The sequence below is a fragment of the Cyprinodon variegatus genome, unplaced genomic scaffold, assembly GCF_000732505.1.
Source record: "Cyprinodon variegatus isolate N-32 unplaced genomic scaffold, C_variegatus-1.0 Scaffold425, whole genome shotgun sequence".
Classification (NCBI taxonomy): Eukaryota; Metazoa; Chordata; class Actinopteri; order Cyprinodontiformes; family Cyprinodontidae; genus Cyprinodon; species Cyprinodon variegatus.
The window spans coordinates 394,417-410,218 of record NW_015150878.1 but is presented as its reverse complement, the minus strand read 5'-3'; the positions used below and the strand labels follow the sequence as shown (position 1 = coordinate 410,218).

The following is a 15,802-nucleotide window of genomic DNA, read 5'->3' as shown; positions in this document are numbered from 1 at the left end:
ATTGAGGCAGTTCTGAAGGCAAAAGGGGGTCCAACCCGTTACTAGCATGGGGTACCTAATAAAGTGGCCGGTGAGTGTATATCCATATATATATATACACACCTACTTACACATATACATACATCAATATTTATACACATATACATATATGCAAATAAACAAAACAAAAAACACAAACAAAACTGTCTACAATGCTTCTCTATACCTTCTGAAAATAATTTCTTTGCACATTAAAAAAAAAAAAAAAGCAATATGTTTGGGCATTGCTTTAGGTTCTCGTTTAGTTTGTTCCACAATTTAACTCCACAATTTGATAAACATAATATTTTCTTTGTTGTTCTAAATCTATTAGTCTTAAAATGTCCCCTTCCCCTTAAATCGTACCCTCCCTCCCTTTCAGAGAACATCTTTTGTATATTCCCAGGCAATAGGTTATGTCTTACTAGTGTTTTTCATATTAAGGCGGTCATCAAGGAAAAGGGTGTTTTTCTACAATAGCAGAGTTTAATGTTTTTGCTTCTGCAATCATAAAGTTTAATAGATTTTAACTGGAGATAAAATGATATAGTTCAGGTGACGGAGACAAATTCTGATAACACCCACTGATATTTAAAAGGGTTCCCACCTGCTCTATTATTCGGACAAACATCCTCCACTTTTTAAGCAAAAAACAAAAGTACTGGGGAGAAATATGTGGAAAAAAATGAGCTGAAATAACCCTGTTTCATAAGCTCACTGAATCAAACAAATACTTTTAGTAGAATTATTTATCTTAGAGATCTGTCACTGTCAGATTCTGGCCTGTGTTCTTTGCAAAAGGTTATCAGATCCATCAGATGGGGAGCACACATTTTGCCCACATTATTCACAGTAAGATTTAGTACCGTACTCAAGCAAGGCCATTCCAAAACTTTCAGCCCAAAATACATTTTTTTGTTGGATGTGTGTATAAAATCGCTGCAATGCAGGAAAATGAAGTATCTCTGGTTTTTACCTTTCAATCAGACTCTTGAATGATTTGTATTAAATGTTATTTTAATTATTTTGGCACAAGTGGATATCATTTGTGAGCTAGTCTGGCAGGAAATAGAGTCAAGAAAAGGGGAAGAAAATATGCAGAAAAGTCAGTTGGCCTGGACTCTGATCTGTGACAGCCTTTTCGAAGGCTATAAGAGCTCAGTACAGGTCTTTGCTTTAAAGAAAGTTTGTGTTCAACCTGATATTTGAAGCTGTTTATCAACAGGGTGAGAAAAACAGCAAATTTTAATCTCAAAAATGTCTAAATTTATAACATGATACTGCTTCCCTTCAAGTTTCATTCTTTTGACTCTGCACATTTGTGTCAAACAGTGTTTTGAATTGTGACCTAAAACTTTACGTTTAGTACCTTTAGACCATAAGACCATAAGGTTTCAGAGGTTCTAACAAGCCCTGATGTTTTATTACTTGTCTCTAAAACTGAATTATCAGTCCAGATATATAGAGAATGCAGGAGACAACCCAAGACATACTCACTGCCTCATGATATAGATACAGTGCTTAGCAAAAGTGTTATTACCCTTTAAAAAGAAAGGGGGTTGTAATTAGGCAGTTTTTCTTAGACAGGTTTCTGAGACATTATTTATGTTTTTGTAGTAAGATATTCTTAAAATATACTTTTTTATTTGACCCTTTATGAATAAAAAAACAATTGATGAAAAGACACTTGACACTTAGGAGTTCAGTGTTGATGCATCTATCAGCCTTTTGCCTAATTTTCCTGAATTTACTTCGGGTCAGAAGTTCCTGTGCTGTTTGGCGGATCTGACGCCAAGCTCGTCCATGTTGAATGGATGCGACCTAACAAACAATGGAAGCGTTCTATCAATATGGATATGTGGACACTTAGAAGCTCAATTCAGACACCGATGACAACGCCAAGTAAGGTTAAAAAGAGTAAAAAAAAACAACTTAAGTAAAAGTGCAAGCCACAAGAATGAGAAGAAGATTGCTGCAGCTCTTTGTTTTTGGCCCCAGTTGATGGTATCATTAGACAACACTGTAATGCTTCTTTCTTTCATTGCATGATTGATTGATTGACTTTAATGATCCCACAGTGGATAAATGTACTTGTTACATCAGCTCAAATAGTCAAAAGAGAAGAAAAATGTGCCAAAGGAAGAAAAGGTACATGGGATATATACGCTATATACAGTGCGTCCACATATGCAGGTTTTTTTGTTTTTATATATGAAAGAAAACTTTTTTTTATCAAAACATCTAAAAATCTGCCATCAATATGTGTTCAACCCCCCTGACACGATACTGTACAGATCCACACTTCGATCAACTTGCAGCTGCAAATCTTTTTAGATATGTCTAAAAATGTACTAATGTTAAAGAGCAACTTCTGCATAATCTTTTTTTTTTTTTTATATACACTAAATCAGATTGGAAAGACTTTAATTGATAACTATCTATATAGATCTCTTTAGATGTAGGTCTTGGCCTCTTAAATGCATGAATATGCTAAAGCAGTTCATGGAAGCTTTTGTTGTAAAACTCTACAGTCAAATGATCACAATTCTGATATCTGCTGTCCTGAAATCATTTGAGCATCTTCTGCTGAAACATCTGAAAGCAATCACTTGCCACCTGCTGGACCCACTGCAATCTGCATACTTTGCAAACAGCAGAGAATACAGTCAACCCGGGTCTGGGCTTTCTTACACCATACCTGACATTGCTGGATTTTAAAATGTTGGTCAGGATTTTTGCTTTCCTGACCAACCGGCATCATGTTTCCACCTCCATGCTCAACAGATGGGACGGTGTTAATGAGGTTGAACTCATCCTTCTTCCTACAACAAACACAGCAAATGGAGTTGAGACCAAAAGGCTCTATTTTGTTTATCATTCCTTGCTGGGATCATCCAGATGGTTATTAGCAAACTCCAGACAATGTGTTGGTTTGAGCAGGTGGACCTTGAATGCACTGTGGGATTTTAATCCATTGCAGTAGAGAGTTACTAATGGTCTTCGCTGAGACTGTTGTCTGAGTACTCTTCTGGTCATTGACCGGTCTCCTTTTAGTAGTTTGGCACTGATCCCTCACCTTCCTCTTGATCAATGATTCCCCCACTAGGAAACATGGTGCACAAAGCCCCAAAACAAGGGAGATTGTCAGTTCTTAACTTCTTCCATTTTCCTATAATTGTTGCCTTCTCACTATCTGCTTACTCATTTTTCTGTGGCCCAATCCCAGCATTGTGCAGGTCTACTATATTATCCCTTTCTAGCCTATACACAGCTCTCTGGCCAGGGATCTTTTTTTGTTTGTTTTACAGATAATGTGTTCAGTCAGGTGCAGTTTATACAAGTTAAGAGTGAAAATCAGATCAGCTTCTTAAAGGTTAACTTTACAGGCTTGTGAAAGGCAAATACAAGTGGGAAAACCTGCAAAATACATGCCAAATTTCTAAGATATTTTTTGAGAAAGAATTTCTGAAAGCACATATGTTTTATTGTGATAAGGTTGTGGCAAAATGTGGAAAAAAATCGAGTTTTAAGTCCTTTTTCAAAAGGCTGTGTAGTTCTAGGAAGCTTGTTTCTGAACATGAGATGAGTGAATGCTTTAAATACGATTTAAGTGTGTGCAAAGTTATGTAGACAGGAACATTTTGACTGTTAACAGATGTTTTTATTCCACTAAGCTTTACAGGATAATTGTCACATTAAAGGTGCAAACAGCTTTGAAATGATTAATGATATTTTATTTTTTTCTCTCCTCACAAAAAAAGCAAAGACTTGGCATTTCAACACAATCGTACATTTCTGAAAACTGCAGTATTTCATGGATCTTAAGCAGGTACAGCTGGTGAGCTAAAAACATAGAAATTGGAATTCACAGAAAACTGATTCTCTACCAACCTAATGGGATTTATCTGTAATCTGTAAACTAGATTATAACTCTTAAATAAAGACTGTTTGGTGTTCGCAGAGATCTGTAAGTCATTTTAGGAAGGGTTCATACTGAAAGTGTTGTTTGCTTTTTCTTCTGATGATATTCTTTGGGACTTCAAGACAACTTGGGAACATGGGTTTTGATTTTAATCATGAGGAGATGATGTAAAGTGACAGGTTTTGTAAAGATGTGTGGAAAGCTTTAGCATTAAGAGCCAAATTGCACAAGAAGTCTTTGCTGCCTTAAAACAAAAAGGAAAATTGTTTTTCAGACACTTTTCCGGTTCAAGCAGAGTGAAACTCCCAGGAGTTATCAGGAAATCTAGTTTGTTGTCCAATTTGGTTTTGAGTGTGGATTTATTTGTGAATAGTTAATAAAGTTACAGCCAGAAGTTAACTTTCACTTATCATAGGGGATTCATCTTAGTAATTTAGAGTTTTATGTGAAGCAGGTGTTTTGTACATGGTAAAATGATAAAAAAAAAAAAAAAGGCCAAAGCGATAAATAAGGACTCTAATACAAATGGCTTTTACAAATGTAATAGTATATATATATATATTTTTATAAATTCTTTTACTGTGGGGAAAAAAAAATTTCTTTTTGAAATAGCGCCACATTTGTAAAGAAATTTAATTTGCGGTTTGAGTATCCAAGTTCAGTTTACTGGTTAAACAGCTTATTCTGTTATTGGCTTATTAGTAATCAGGATGGACTCTTGCAACTTGGGCACTATTTGACAAAAACTAAGGACAGGATGTCAGCTTTCTTCCATACCGCCTTTTGCTACAAGTCAGCAGACGTAGCACAGCTAGTTCCTCTGGTACAGGATGCCAAAATTATTTTAATGCCTGTTTTGCCTTAGCCTGCACAGAATAAAAGGCCACGCTGAAAGGTGCAGTTTTATCATTGAAAATGGCAAAATGGGCAAAAATGCCCAGACTTCCCGATCCACAGACAATTCCTCCAGCTGCTCTTGGGGGCCCCTGAGTCGACACCAGGCCAGCTCAGAGACATAGTCCCTCCAGCGTGTCCTGGGCCTTCCACAAGCCCTCCTCCCAATGGGTCATGCCTGGAACACCTCCTGAGGGATGCAACCAGGAGGCATCCGAAAAAGATGACCGAGTCACCTGAGCTAGCTCCTTTCGAAATGAAGGAGCAACAACTCTACTCTGACTCTACTCTGAGCTGGTGATAATATGTATGTAGAAAACGTTTAACATCTTTGAGTTAATCAGATAGAAATGGGAGCAAAACTAAAAATATTACTTTTATATTTTTGTTGAGTATAGAAGCCTCTGGTCCCCCAGCACCATTGGCAACAAAATAATGCTCAATCTGACATGAAATGCTTTAATGTAACCATTAAATCTAAAACTAAATCTATCTTTTGGTTATGGATCAAAAGATGTTATGTTCCTTCAATCAAAGCCTAATAAATGCAAACACTGCTGTAAACATAACTCACTTTTTACCAAAATGACCACTTACAGATTTAACGATGAAATGTGTTGCTGCGCAGCTTACAATAACTCTTGGCTGCCCAAGAAGAGGTTTGGAAACATCAACTGATTTTAATTGAGATCAGGCTTCTGAAATGGCAAAATACTAAAAAACATTCAAATAGATGGACTGTGGTTAACAGTTTTGTCAGCTCCAATATACCAGCCAGTTTAAATAAGCTTGACCAATAAAGTCCAGAGAAGAGTACATTAAGACTTAGGTCAGAAGTTTTTTTATTGGGTTTAGAAAAATATTTTTTTTCTGCAGCTTTATTTATTTACATAATTAATGCTGTGTGTATTTTAATTGTTCCACCAAATATAAACAAAGCTCAAAACATCATTTATTACACTTTATCCAGTGATGAATACAGGCTGTGTAGAAATAGACAGTCTAGGATATCATACCATAAAAGATCTCTGAGAGCAACAAAGCTTTCTGCTAAAACCAATGAGCATTGATAACAAAACAATCAAAAATAACACTATTATGATAATCTGTCCAAAATGGATTTCCTGACCATCTCTTTTAAAAGAACAGTAAGATGAAGGGTGTTCTAGGTATTCTGGGAAGGTCAAGTTCCTCAGTTGGGTAAAGCATTCGGTCTGGTTGATGTCAGGCAGTCTAACCATCATCTCATTTAAGACAGTCAGCCATCTGCTGTCGCAGCAGTTGAACTTATTCCCGCTGATAAACATTGCAGTCTGGTTTAAGGATAGAGTCTGAAGCAAAGAGCAGTTTAGGCTTGTAAAAGCATTGTTTCTTACATCGATTACTTTTAGAGAGGAGCAAGCTAAGCTGCCAGGTGTTTTATTGAGTCTGTTGTTTGATATGTTCAGGTTGGTCAGTGCGGGCATGCAGGGTAAAGATAGACCTGAACTGTTCATGCTTATCTCACTGATAATCAACGACTGTAATGTTGCTTGCACACCCTCCAGCGCCGCCTCGCCTATAACCATGTGATTGTTTTTGGCAAGATTCAAGGAAATCAGAGATGTTCCCTGAAAGGAGGTTGGCGGAAGTATCTTTATATCATTTTCTCTAAGATTGAGGTGTTTAAGAGTTTTTAACTGTCCAAATGCAACGCAGGAAGAATTGAGATCGAATATTTTTGGAAGAGATTTCATCAAAAAACCACATGGTTGCACTTGGTTTTCCTGCAGATTTAGCGTGTCGATTTGAGGGAGTGCCTTGAGGAAAAACGGGGAAACACTGGTGAGACTGTTCTTCTGCAAGTCAAGGCACTTTAAGGAAGGAAAACGAATCTGACGAACTTGACTCTGATTATGATAATTCCTAATGTCCCAGTTTATGTGTTGCAAACAGTTATGACTGAAATTCAGTGTTTCTAAAGAGAAGAGCAAGCTTAGTGTCTCAAGAGGAAAAGAAGTGAAGTGGTTAAAGCTCAGGTCAATGTAAGCCAGTGGCATTAGCCTCCAGTTTGCATGTAGATAATTCTTTCTATGTATTCTCTGCTTCATAATGTCCTGATAAAGAGAATTCACTTCAGTAACCATCACAGCCTCTGAACCCAGAGCACCAAGCAAATTATTCTGCAAGTAAAGATGCTTCAGTTTATTCAGTTTTGGTAGAATTGGAAAGTATAACAGCTTGTTGTGGCTGAGGTCAAGAACCTCTAGGCTGTACAATGCAGCATCCTCACAAGTAACAAAGAACTCCAATGAATTTCTGCTGAGATTCAAATACTTCACCTGATGGAGAGTAAAATCACAGATAGATGCAAGATTATTTCTCGCCAAGTTGAGCGACTCTAATCGGCTCAGTGGTTCAAATGTCTGCTTTTCTATTTCTGATATCAGATTATCTTCAATAATAAGATTCGTTATGCCTTTACTTTCTCCAAACATGCTGGGTGACAGTTTTATCAAAACATTTCCAGTCATCTTAAGTTGATCAAGAGAAGACTTGTTTCTCAGTAATAGTTCTGCAGCACTATTACTCAAGCCGTTCATCGATATGTCCAAACTCCTGAGTCTGCCAAGGGATCCGAGGGCTTTGCTGTTGCTTCCAAGGCTAACGCTCAATCGATTCCTGGACAAATTCAAGTGCTCGAGCCGGGCCAGGTTTCCAAAAGCCCCCTCCGAGATCAGATCCAGCTGGTTGCCGCTCAGGTCAAGCTGCTCCAAGTATGGCAGAGCAAGCGCATGTAGCTGTGTGATGAAGTTATTTGATAGATTGAGCCTTCGAAGCCTCACATCCAGATCCAGAGGGACAGAAGAGAGGTTCTGGTTATTCCAGGACTGCTTCTTGAAATGAGATGAACATTAATCATGGCTAAAATAACTTACATAACCCAAATAAAGCATGAGGTTGAACTAAAAGCATCCCTTTTAAGGATTGCCATTGTGCCTACCTTTGAATGATGAGTCCATCCAGGTCTGTACAGACCATAGGTGATTGACCAGACAAGTATGAGATTAGAGAATATATGTCTAACCATGTCTGCTCTGCTATGCTGTACTACTGCTGTTGTTAGTGCGCAGACACGCCACCTCTTATAGCCATGCTTCATGAAAAAAAAGAAGAGGGTAAACAGCTGTGGATGCCAGATAGGGACGATGTGGCAACTATTTTTAGATGGAGTCATGTCACTTTTTAATAAAATGGAGGAAAACATTTATAAAGTAAACTCAGTGGATATATATATATAAATGTACTTCCAACATAAATCCTCACATTTTTGTCAGTTTTTTGCAATTAAGATACAATAAACACATTTAAAAAGGTTAAACAATAAGCATGAAAATGACATAAAGTGGTTTTATACAAACATCTTTAATTTTTTGAGACATTGTAGTATTTACAGTGCATTGAGCAATTTTGTTTCAACCAGGAAAAAGCTTTACAAAGCACTATAAATTTATACATTTATTTGTTCCTGTCAAAGTCCCTGGAAAACGGAAATCAGTCCTAAAATAGAGAAGAGGAACAAATAAACAGACAACGCGTTGGTGGAGCAGGAAGGACCGGTGAGGTATAAAGGGACGCTCTGAAATAGAGTGATGAAAGGACCTGGTCAGACAAAAAAAGAACAGCAGGGGAGGAAACTAAACAGGGAAAAAGGCTTAAAATAGACATTTTAAAGGATAATAATATTTTTTTTATTTGATTATCAGTAAAAAAAAGGTGTAGGTATCCATCAAGTTTTTTTTTTCTTTTATTACAGAATTTTAATTTCACACTGAACACTTTCCTGACATTTCAGGGAAAACACCCCATGATGAGTAGTAATTGTCTTTTATACTTTAGTTTTTTATTTATCTTTGGTTTTTTATCTCTACTTTCTTATTTGACCCATATATTTTACCACAACACACAGTAAGCACAAGCATAAGGTGAAACAAATACAAAAAGTTTGAAGAACTGCATCTAAGTATGGATTCTTTGAGCCCCCAAGCTTAATTGCAACCTTTTCACGGCGCCAACCTGGTTAGAATATAGCAAAACGATATTCTATTTAATCTGAAGAGATAATGTTTGAATTGTTTCATCTAGAGGGAATAGGGTGCATGCATGATGGCAGGAACTATGACAAAAAAAAGATGATTTCATATTAAACAATCATTTCCTACACTGAAATTGTGCACAATGATACAATAACATTTGCAATATGTAGAGCAGATATTTATTAATTAGAGGTTAGCCAAGTCTTATCAACTCTCTAACAAGGATTGAGCGCTTCCAAATGGAAGACAAGTTTTGTCTTACTGGTTTAACTCCAGGTGGGGTTGGGGTAGAACAAAGGATGAATATGTAGAAAATCATGACATTTCTGTTGTAACGTATGTAGGAAGGTCTGTGGTGCTGCGGGCCTGCATCTCGTTTTACAGTAAGACCCTGTGAACCTCATCAAAGTGCACAGCTTAATGCATCCTTTGAAATTAGGTTACTGTAAATAAAGAAAATATGATGACATCAATAAAGAAAATGTTACAGAGACACACAATCAGCATTCCTCCATTCATTACAGTTATTCTAAATGGACAATGTGCGTGGACAGCAGAACAGGAGAAAGCATTCAGGGCTGAATAATCAAACGTTGTCAACAATTCCCCTCTCCATATTTTCAAAACATTGTCAAATCTGATCTCACATATGGAAACAGTTCTTTTTTTCTCTTTACACTAGACAGTTGCTGAAGTTAAAGGCTCGGCTAATTCTTCCATAGAGATAACCTCACTGTAAAGCTTTTTACACTTCCTTACTATCAGTAAACGGTCAGCTTTCAGTACACGTAAATGTATCCAGCTGTTTTCCTGTTGCTGATAGCGGTTTATCACAATCCCTTCACACAGTTCAGTGTCAGCTTCCCACTTCCTGCAGCAACGATATTTATTCACTTGGGCTTTTTTCAGTTGAGCTTTATGACACCAAAAAATGTTGAGTCAGCCTCAAGAGAGATGAGTGCAGATGGCCGAACAGGGATCACCATTTCCAGCTCTTCTCCCCGTAGCAAGTGCACAGTGCCTGTAAGAAAGTATAAATATGAAACCATTCGTATGAATTAAATCCAAAAATACTTTTTATATATTTTTTGTAATTTCCGTTTTTTTCTGGAAGAAAAAAAAAAAGATAAAAAAAACCAGACGTATCATTTCAACCTAATTAGTCTGGAAAAATTCTTTGAATATTGCGGGGACCTGCTTTTTTCTTATAGTTCAAAAGTTCAATGTAATTCAAAATATACATTTCTGTTTTTGGTTAAAATAAGTTCCTTAAACTTGATCATCACACTTAAAACTATATCTTTAAAACTAAAATGATCTACCTTGCATTTTTTATGATATATATGTATATATGTATTCAATGTGTGCTTTACATTGCAGAAATTAAAACTATGAGTACGTCTTTTTTAAAATATGTTATTTTCCCCTTGGTTTAAGCAGGGAAGGAATAAGGAATAAGATGATTTTTGTTGAAAACAAGAAAAATAACCCATTATCTTATTTCAAGTGCTTAATATCAAACTATCTTATTTTAAAGGAAAATAATACCCACTGGAGTGGTTAATTGTGATATTAACTTTTTAAACTAGGGGTAAAACACTTATTCTAAGAAATCTACTTATTTTTAATAAGTTTTTGCTGTGTATTTAGTGAGAACCTTTGAATTTTATAACTTAACCACAAACCGTCTCTGTGCATATTTTTAACTCTTTCTGGATTCTTTTATAGATACAACAGCAACTTTACCTTTTTGAATAAGACATTTGTTTATATTTCTGTCATTTTACCCAAATATATCATATTACTGTTGGTCTGACATGGACTCGTTCCAAACAGAGGCTACATGGGAGGATGTATGTTTGAAGATATGCATTTCAACACACATTAAATTGTTTAGTGACCCCATTTGCCCATTTTGGGACTATTTGTTATTATTCCCCACATTTCAGTACAGCTAGTTAACATGTGAGGGAGTGCTGAGAGAGAAGCTGATGCACACAGACCTACAAAAGTACAGGTTAAAGGAATAGCTTCCATTTTATAGGTAAAGGTTTCTTGCCTGTTTAGTTGCTAGAATTAAAATAGCAGACAATTGTAATATATAAACATAGCATGCTCCATTTTCCGATTCCTTACTTTGATATTAAAACATAACTTCTATGATTAAAGTTACGCTCCTGCAGGTAAGAATTAAAATTAAACATGCCTAAAATAACGTCCCTAAAAGTATTAGGGACGTTATTTTAGGCATGTTTAATTTTAATTTCAAGGTTTCAAGGTTTCCTGATCTAAGATTGTACTTGGAAAATAAAAGTTTGAATAATAGCATTTTAAAATATGTAGATTTAATTTGATTCATAACTCATTTCACCCTAAATCAAATTGAACATCTAAGACACCTTTTTAGGTATAATTCCTCCTCTAAATACAAACGATTGCCTTTCTTCCTGACTTAGTTCTAGGCTGTAAAGCGCCATGTAGCCAGAGCAAGACTCCTTTAATAAATATTTCATCTGGATTAGGTTTAAATTGACTCCCATCATGGTTTCCTTGTTTCCAACTGAAGAATTGCTTGGGGTTATAATATTTGAGATAGCTTTTTCTAGCAGCAAAACTTTTAGTTTCTGTACAGTTTTACTGATTTTACTCTTTGAATGAACAGGAAGCTCTTTTAAGGTGTGATTTTGTTTAACATCTGAAGCAAAAGGATATTTAAATTTAGATCATATTATATTAAAGAACTTTGGAAAGAACCTAAACCTCCTCATTGGGTCTTACAATCCACATTGTTATTTTTATTTCAATAAGGATACATTTTTTCATGGAAAAAAAATATATATATATTTATATATATATTGTTTTTTTTTTTTTTTTTCTTGTGTCAAGAAGTCCCTAAAAGTGGGAATGAAAATAAAATCTGAAAACATCTGAAAAGAGCTATGGTCAGTAAAAAGATATATATATATATATATATATATATATATATATATATATTTTATTTTTTTTCACAATATAAACAGAAAGAATTAAATGGTTGATATCTTGCCATAAGATTGTGACTTTACAAGAAGTATCAGACTTGTGATTCGGTCATATTTGGGGCATTCTGACATTTTGGAAAGCTCAGTGGTTCCCTTTTACAGTAGAGTATTACCAGTTAGCCATTTGCAGAAAATCATCCGATCATTTGATATCCATGCTTTAAAGTCATTTGGTTTGCTTGGTTTTAATTCTAGTTGATTGGGTCATTTAGTTTTCTTGTAACTATTTATGGTTCAGGGTTTATTGGGATTCTTTGTGTTCTACTTTGTGTAAAGCACTTTGGTCAGTGGGAATAAAGGTTTTAAATGTACTAATAAATACATTTCGACTAAATGTCAGACCAACCCAATTTATCAGTTTTTATAAATCATAGTAATGCTTAATGATGTTTAAATGCAGCAGTTGTGGCTCTGACCTGCTGTGTAGCATGTATTGTCCTCAGCTCCCTCTTTTATATCCTGCAGGCAACGCAAGAGCTCTACAGGTCTGGTCTCTGCCTCAGTAGAGCTCCAGCTTTGAATGACATGACCCATAACTGTGCTTTGACTTTCAAACAAAACCTGCGAGTTGAGAAGAACATTAGCTTGGAACAAATCATACGCAATATCAACTTAGTTACGCTGGATTTAGAATGATACAATACTTGTCCAAACACCAAGTAATAACCATCTTCTTGGACAACGATCCTATTTTCTCTCTGTGAAATTGTATTTCCTCGCTGCGCAGAAACAGTCCAGGGGATCACCGTTATATTTCCTGGGGGAAAAGGAAAGACACATTTATTCAAAATAATGGCAGAAAGGAGCAGGGCCGAGGCCAAATTTTTGAAGTTAGTTTTACCTCTTCTGTCTGGTTGTTTGCTAGCGATTGCTCTTAACTGCAGGAATGATGTGGGAGCTGGCAGGAGAGGTGGACAAACATCATGCTTTAATTCTATTAACTCTGCAGATATCCTTACTGATCCCACTACCACCAGATTACACTGTAAAGCCCAACATCTCTAAAATCTAACATCTCAACATATACATGAATAAAGTTAGTAATAGTCAGATAACTGGACTTTATAACGCTCAATTTTTCTAAAAAGTATTTTGCTTTGAAAAATATTAAACTTTTGGACATGTTCTGAATTTCCATGGAGTTTATTTATAATACTTATAAAGTACTGTTGAAATTTTAGATGTTTGTTTTTTTATTTGTTTTTTTAGGAAAGCTTGATGTGCTCAAATGAGTGAAATGTTTTATGAAGCCTAGGTGGAAGTTCAACTGAAGAAACTAAACCTGCCTCTGACACATCCACAGTTCATCTTAAAAGGTCTTCAAATCCACGACTCAGTCTGCTACCCAGCCAATCGCAAGCAGTGGTTGAGGTATGTCTGATTTTTAATCAGATTATCTCGTTTGAACCCACCTTCATCCCCTTCTCCACCATGGTAGCTAAGCTCCATCTTCTTTTCCATGGTGCTTCTTCAACTTTGTCCCTTTCAGAGTGTAATTCCTGCTGGACTCTTACTGATTTTCCCATCTCATCTCAACCAGTCTGGCAGAAGACCACCATATTGAGCCTGGTTCTGCCAGAGGTTTCTTGCCAAAAGGGAGTTTTTCCTCTCCACTGCCTCTTCATGCTTCCTCATTATGGACAGGTTCATGCAAACCTGTGTCGTCTCACAAACCAGCAGTCTATGGACTGACCAACTTCAACTATCTCCACTCCACCAACAGTTTCAGGCCTGGGGGGGAAACATCCCTGTTCTCATACACCTGATTATGCATATTAAAGTAAAAGTCAGGGCTAATGTTTCCTGCCGAGGTCTGAGCACCAAAATGTTAAAATAATTATAATATTGTTATAATTATTTATGCAACAGATCTTCATGCTTGGTGAGGCTACTGGCATTTTTTTTTCTGGACACCAAAATAAATAAATAAATAAAATGAATCCATCCTACAGTCAGCGAGGTCAAACTATGTTCACTCAACGTAGGAACCGAGATCTTGTTTGGCTGATGAATCATTAAATATAATATGTTGTAAAAATGCAGGTTTATGGAGCATTATACCATTAGAAAGTCCTATTTTTATTCCATTATACTGATGATGGTCAGAGGGCCTAGTGACACCAGTTTATTGCTGTTAGTGAGCCTCCTAGCATCTGTGGCTATACTGTAGCTTGCCACCATCAGTCTGTGCGTCTGACTTGAAAAAGCACTGTATAACTACGGGGCATTTACCATTTACCAAATTTATTTTTATTATTATCATGTCTATATTGTTCTTGTCTTTTTTTAATAAATCTGGAAAAGTTTAATAAATGAGTCTTGTTCTGCTGGAGATTTCTTCCTGTTAAAATTGAGTTTTTCTTCCCACTGTCGCTACAAGCATGCTTAGTCTGAGGGATTGAGTTGATGCAATCAACTGGATTTCCTTAGATAAAAAACTTTGAATTAATTTGACAGGATAATCTGATGAATTCTAAATTGCCTTGAGATGACATATGTTGTGAATTGGTGCTATATAAATAAACTAAATTGAACTGAATTAAATTAATTTGAAAGACTATTTAACTTTGAACCCTTTAAAATGGCTCAAGTCAGCTAAAACAGCCAACATCTGACAGATCACTGAGAATAATAAAAATCAGCTGACCCTTTGAGTGAACTTCACTTAAATGTGAAGATTATAGCAACAATGAAAGCTTGACAGCAAAACTATTTCAGAAGAAAAAGAAAAAAAAATGTCCATACTTTCCTAGGATTTTCTCAGGGAAATACCAGATGCCTTCCCTCAAACTTTTACAGAACTTTCATGGATCTTAAAAATGTACTTTTTATAACCAGGCTGCAGTATGTGACTCAACAGGTGCTTTCTGAAACTTTCCATAGAATCACATAAAAGCTCAGCTGAAGCTCCAGGAAGTATCTGGTGACTTCCATGAAAAGGATCAGAAAGTATCTGTGAAGGTTCCTTAAAGAATCTGCAGACATGACTACTTTTATGAAAACAATGCAGGACATGTGAATCAGTTTGAACATTTCTAACTTTACTCATGTCTTAAAAGTTAATAAACTGACAAACGGTGACTATTTTAGACAAATCCTTACTATTTAGTTTTTACAGTGCAGAACACAACTAATAAGCAAAGTTTTCTGATTTTAGTTTTTTTTTTTTTTGTAATTTGGTTCTAAGCTCCAACCCACCTCTGCAGCTGCTCTGCTCCCTTTTAACTCTCCCAGAAAAGCTCTTCAGAGAACTCTGAGCTCTTTGGAAAACACTTTGCTTCATGTCCTCAGAGAAAACAAAGCATTAAGAGAAAATTTATTATTGCAGAACCATTTGAATGCTCACTAATAGCATAAATCTCAGAAGTATGGTGTCCAAGATGACGGCATAGTGCGTAATCATTGACATACCTCACTTGTTTTAGACATCTTGGCCAATTTCCCGTGGACTCCCTCAGAACGTTGTTGATTCAATTGCTGACTTATGTCCCCTTGGAGTTTGTAAAGATCTCTTTCTAAAACTCTGACCCTGTACACGAGGATAAGGCTAAGACAAAACATGATCGCCGTTAGTGAGAATAAAGCGTTATAGAGCATAATAAGACCTGCTGACTGGATGTTCCTCCAGCTACTCAAAGGGGTGAGGTCGCACATCAGTGCACGCCGGAAACCTGCAGTTTCAAAATGAGTTTCTAAATGAGGAACTGTCCTCTTAGAGATGGAACTCATTTAAACACTGGTGAAATTACAGCGTGTTTTGAAACTCTCAGACAACATAAAAAGCCACATTTTAATAAAGACAAAGCCCTCGCTTGCACAGCATCATTTATCCTTGTCAGCGCTCATGCCAG

The 15,802-nt window shown here is 36.2% G+C and overlaps 2 protein-coding genes across 2 annotated transcripts; both read right to left on the bottom strand.

Annotated features, from left to right (window-relative positions):
* Positions 1-5,822: 5,822 nt before the first annotated feature.
* Positions 5,823-7,904, bottom strand: LOC107093455 (leucine-rich repeat-containing protein 32-like). The gene is made up of 2 exons (XM_015388506.1): positions 7,818-7,904; positions 5,823-7,710 (listed from the first exon to the last, which is right to left on the bottom strand). Exons 1-2 carry the CDS (start codon positions 7,902-7,904, stop codon positions 5,845-5,847), a joined length of 1,953 nt encoding a protein of 650 aa, XP_015243992.1. The 3' UTR covers positions 5,823-5,844.
* A 1,351-nt stretch (positions 7,905-9,255) lies between these two features.
* On the bottom strand, positions 9,256-15,548 carry LOC107093456 (tumor necrosis factor ligand superfamily member 13B-like). The gene is made up of 6 exons (XM_015388508.1): positions 15,363-15,548; positions 15,150-15,237; positions 12,793-12,849; positions 12,596-12,708; positions 12,368-12,512; positions 9,256-9,931 (listed from the first exon to the last, which is right to left on the bottom strand). The coding sequence occupies exons 1-6, from the start codon at positions 15,546-15,548 to the stop codon at positions 9,816-9,818; spliced, it is 705 nt and encodes a 234-aa protein (XP_015243994.1). The 3' UTR covers positions 9,256-9,815.
* Positions 15,549-15,802: the final 254 nt, after the last annotated feature.

Bases quoted from the DNA above. Each gene is read 5' to 3' on its own strand.
- LOC107093455 (XM_015388506.1), bottom strand. From the start codon at position 7,904: ATGGTTAGACATATATTCTCTAATCTCATACTTGTCTGGTCAATCACC. The intron at 7,711-7,817 runs GTAGGCACAATG...TCTCATTTCAAG, and splicing joins GATGGACTCATCATTCAAAG to AAGCAGTCCTGGAATAACCA.
- LOC107093456 (XM_015388508.1), bottom strand. From the start codon at position 15,548: ATGCTCTATAACGCTTTATTCTCACTAACGGCGATCATGTTTTGTCTT. The intron at 15,238-15,362 runs GTATGTCAATGA...GTTTTCTCTGAG, and splicing joins AGATGTCTAAAACAAGTGAG to GACATGAAGCAAAGTGTTTT. The intron at 12,709-12,792 runs GTAAAACTAACT...CTTTTCCCCCAG, and splicing joins CAAACAACCAGACAGAAGAG to GAAATATAACGGTGATCCCC.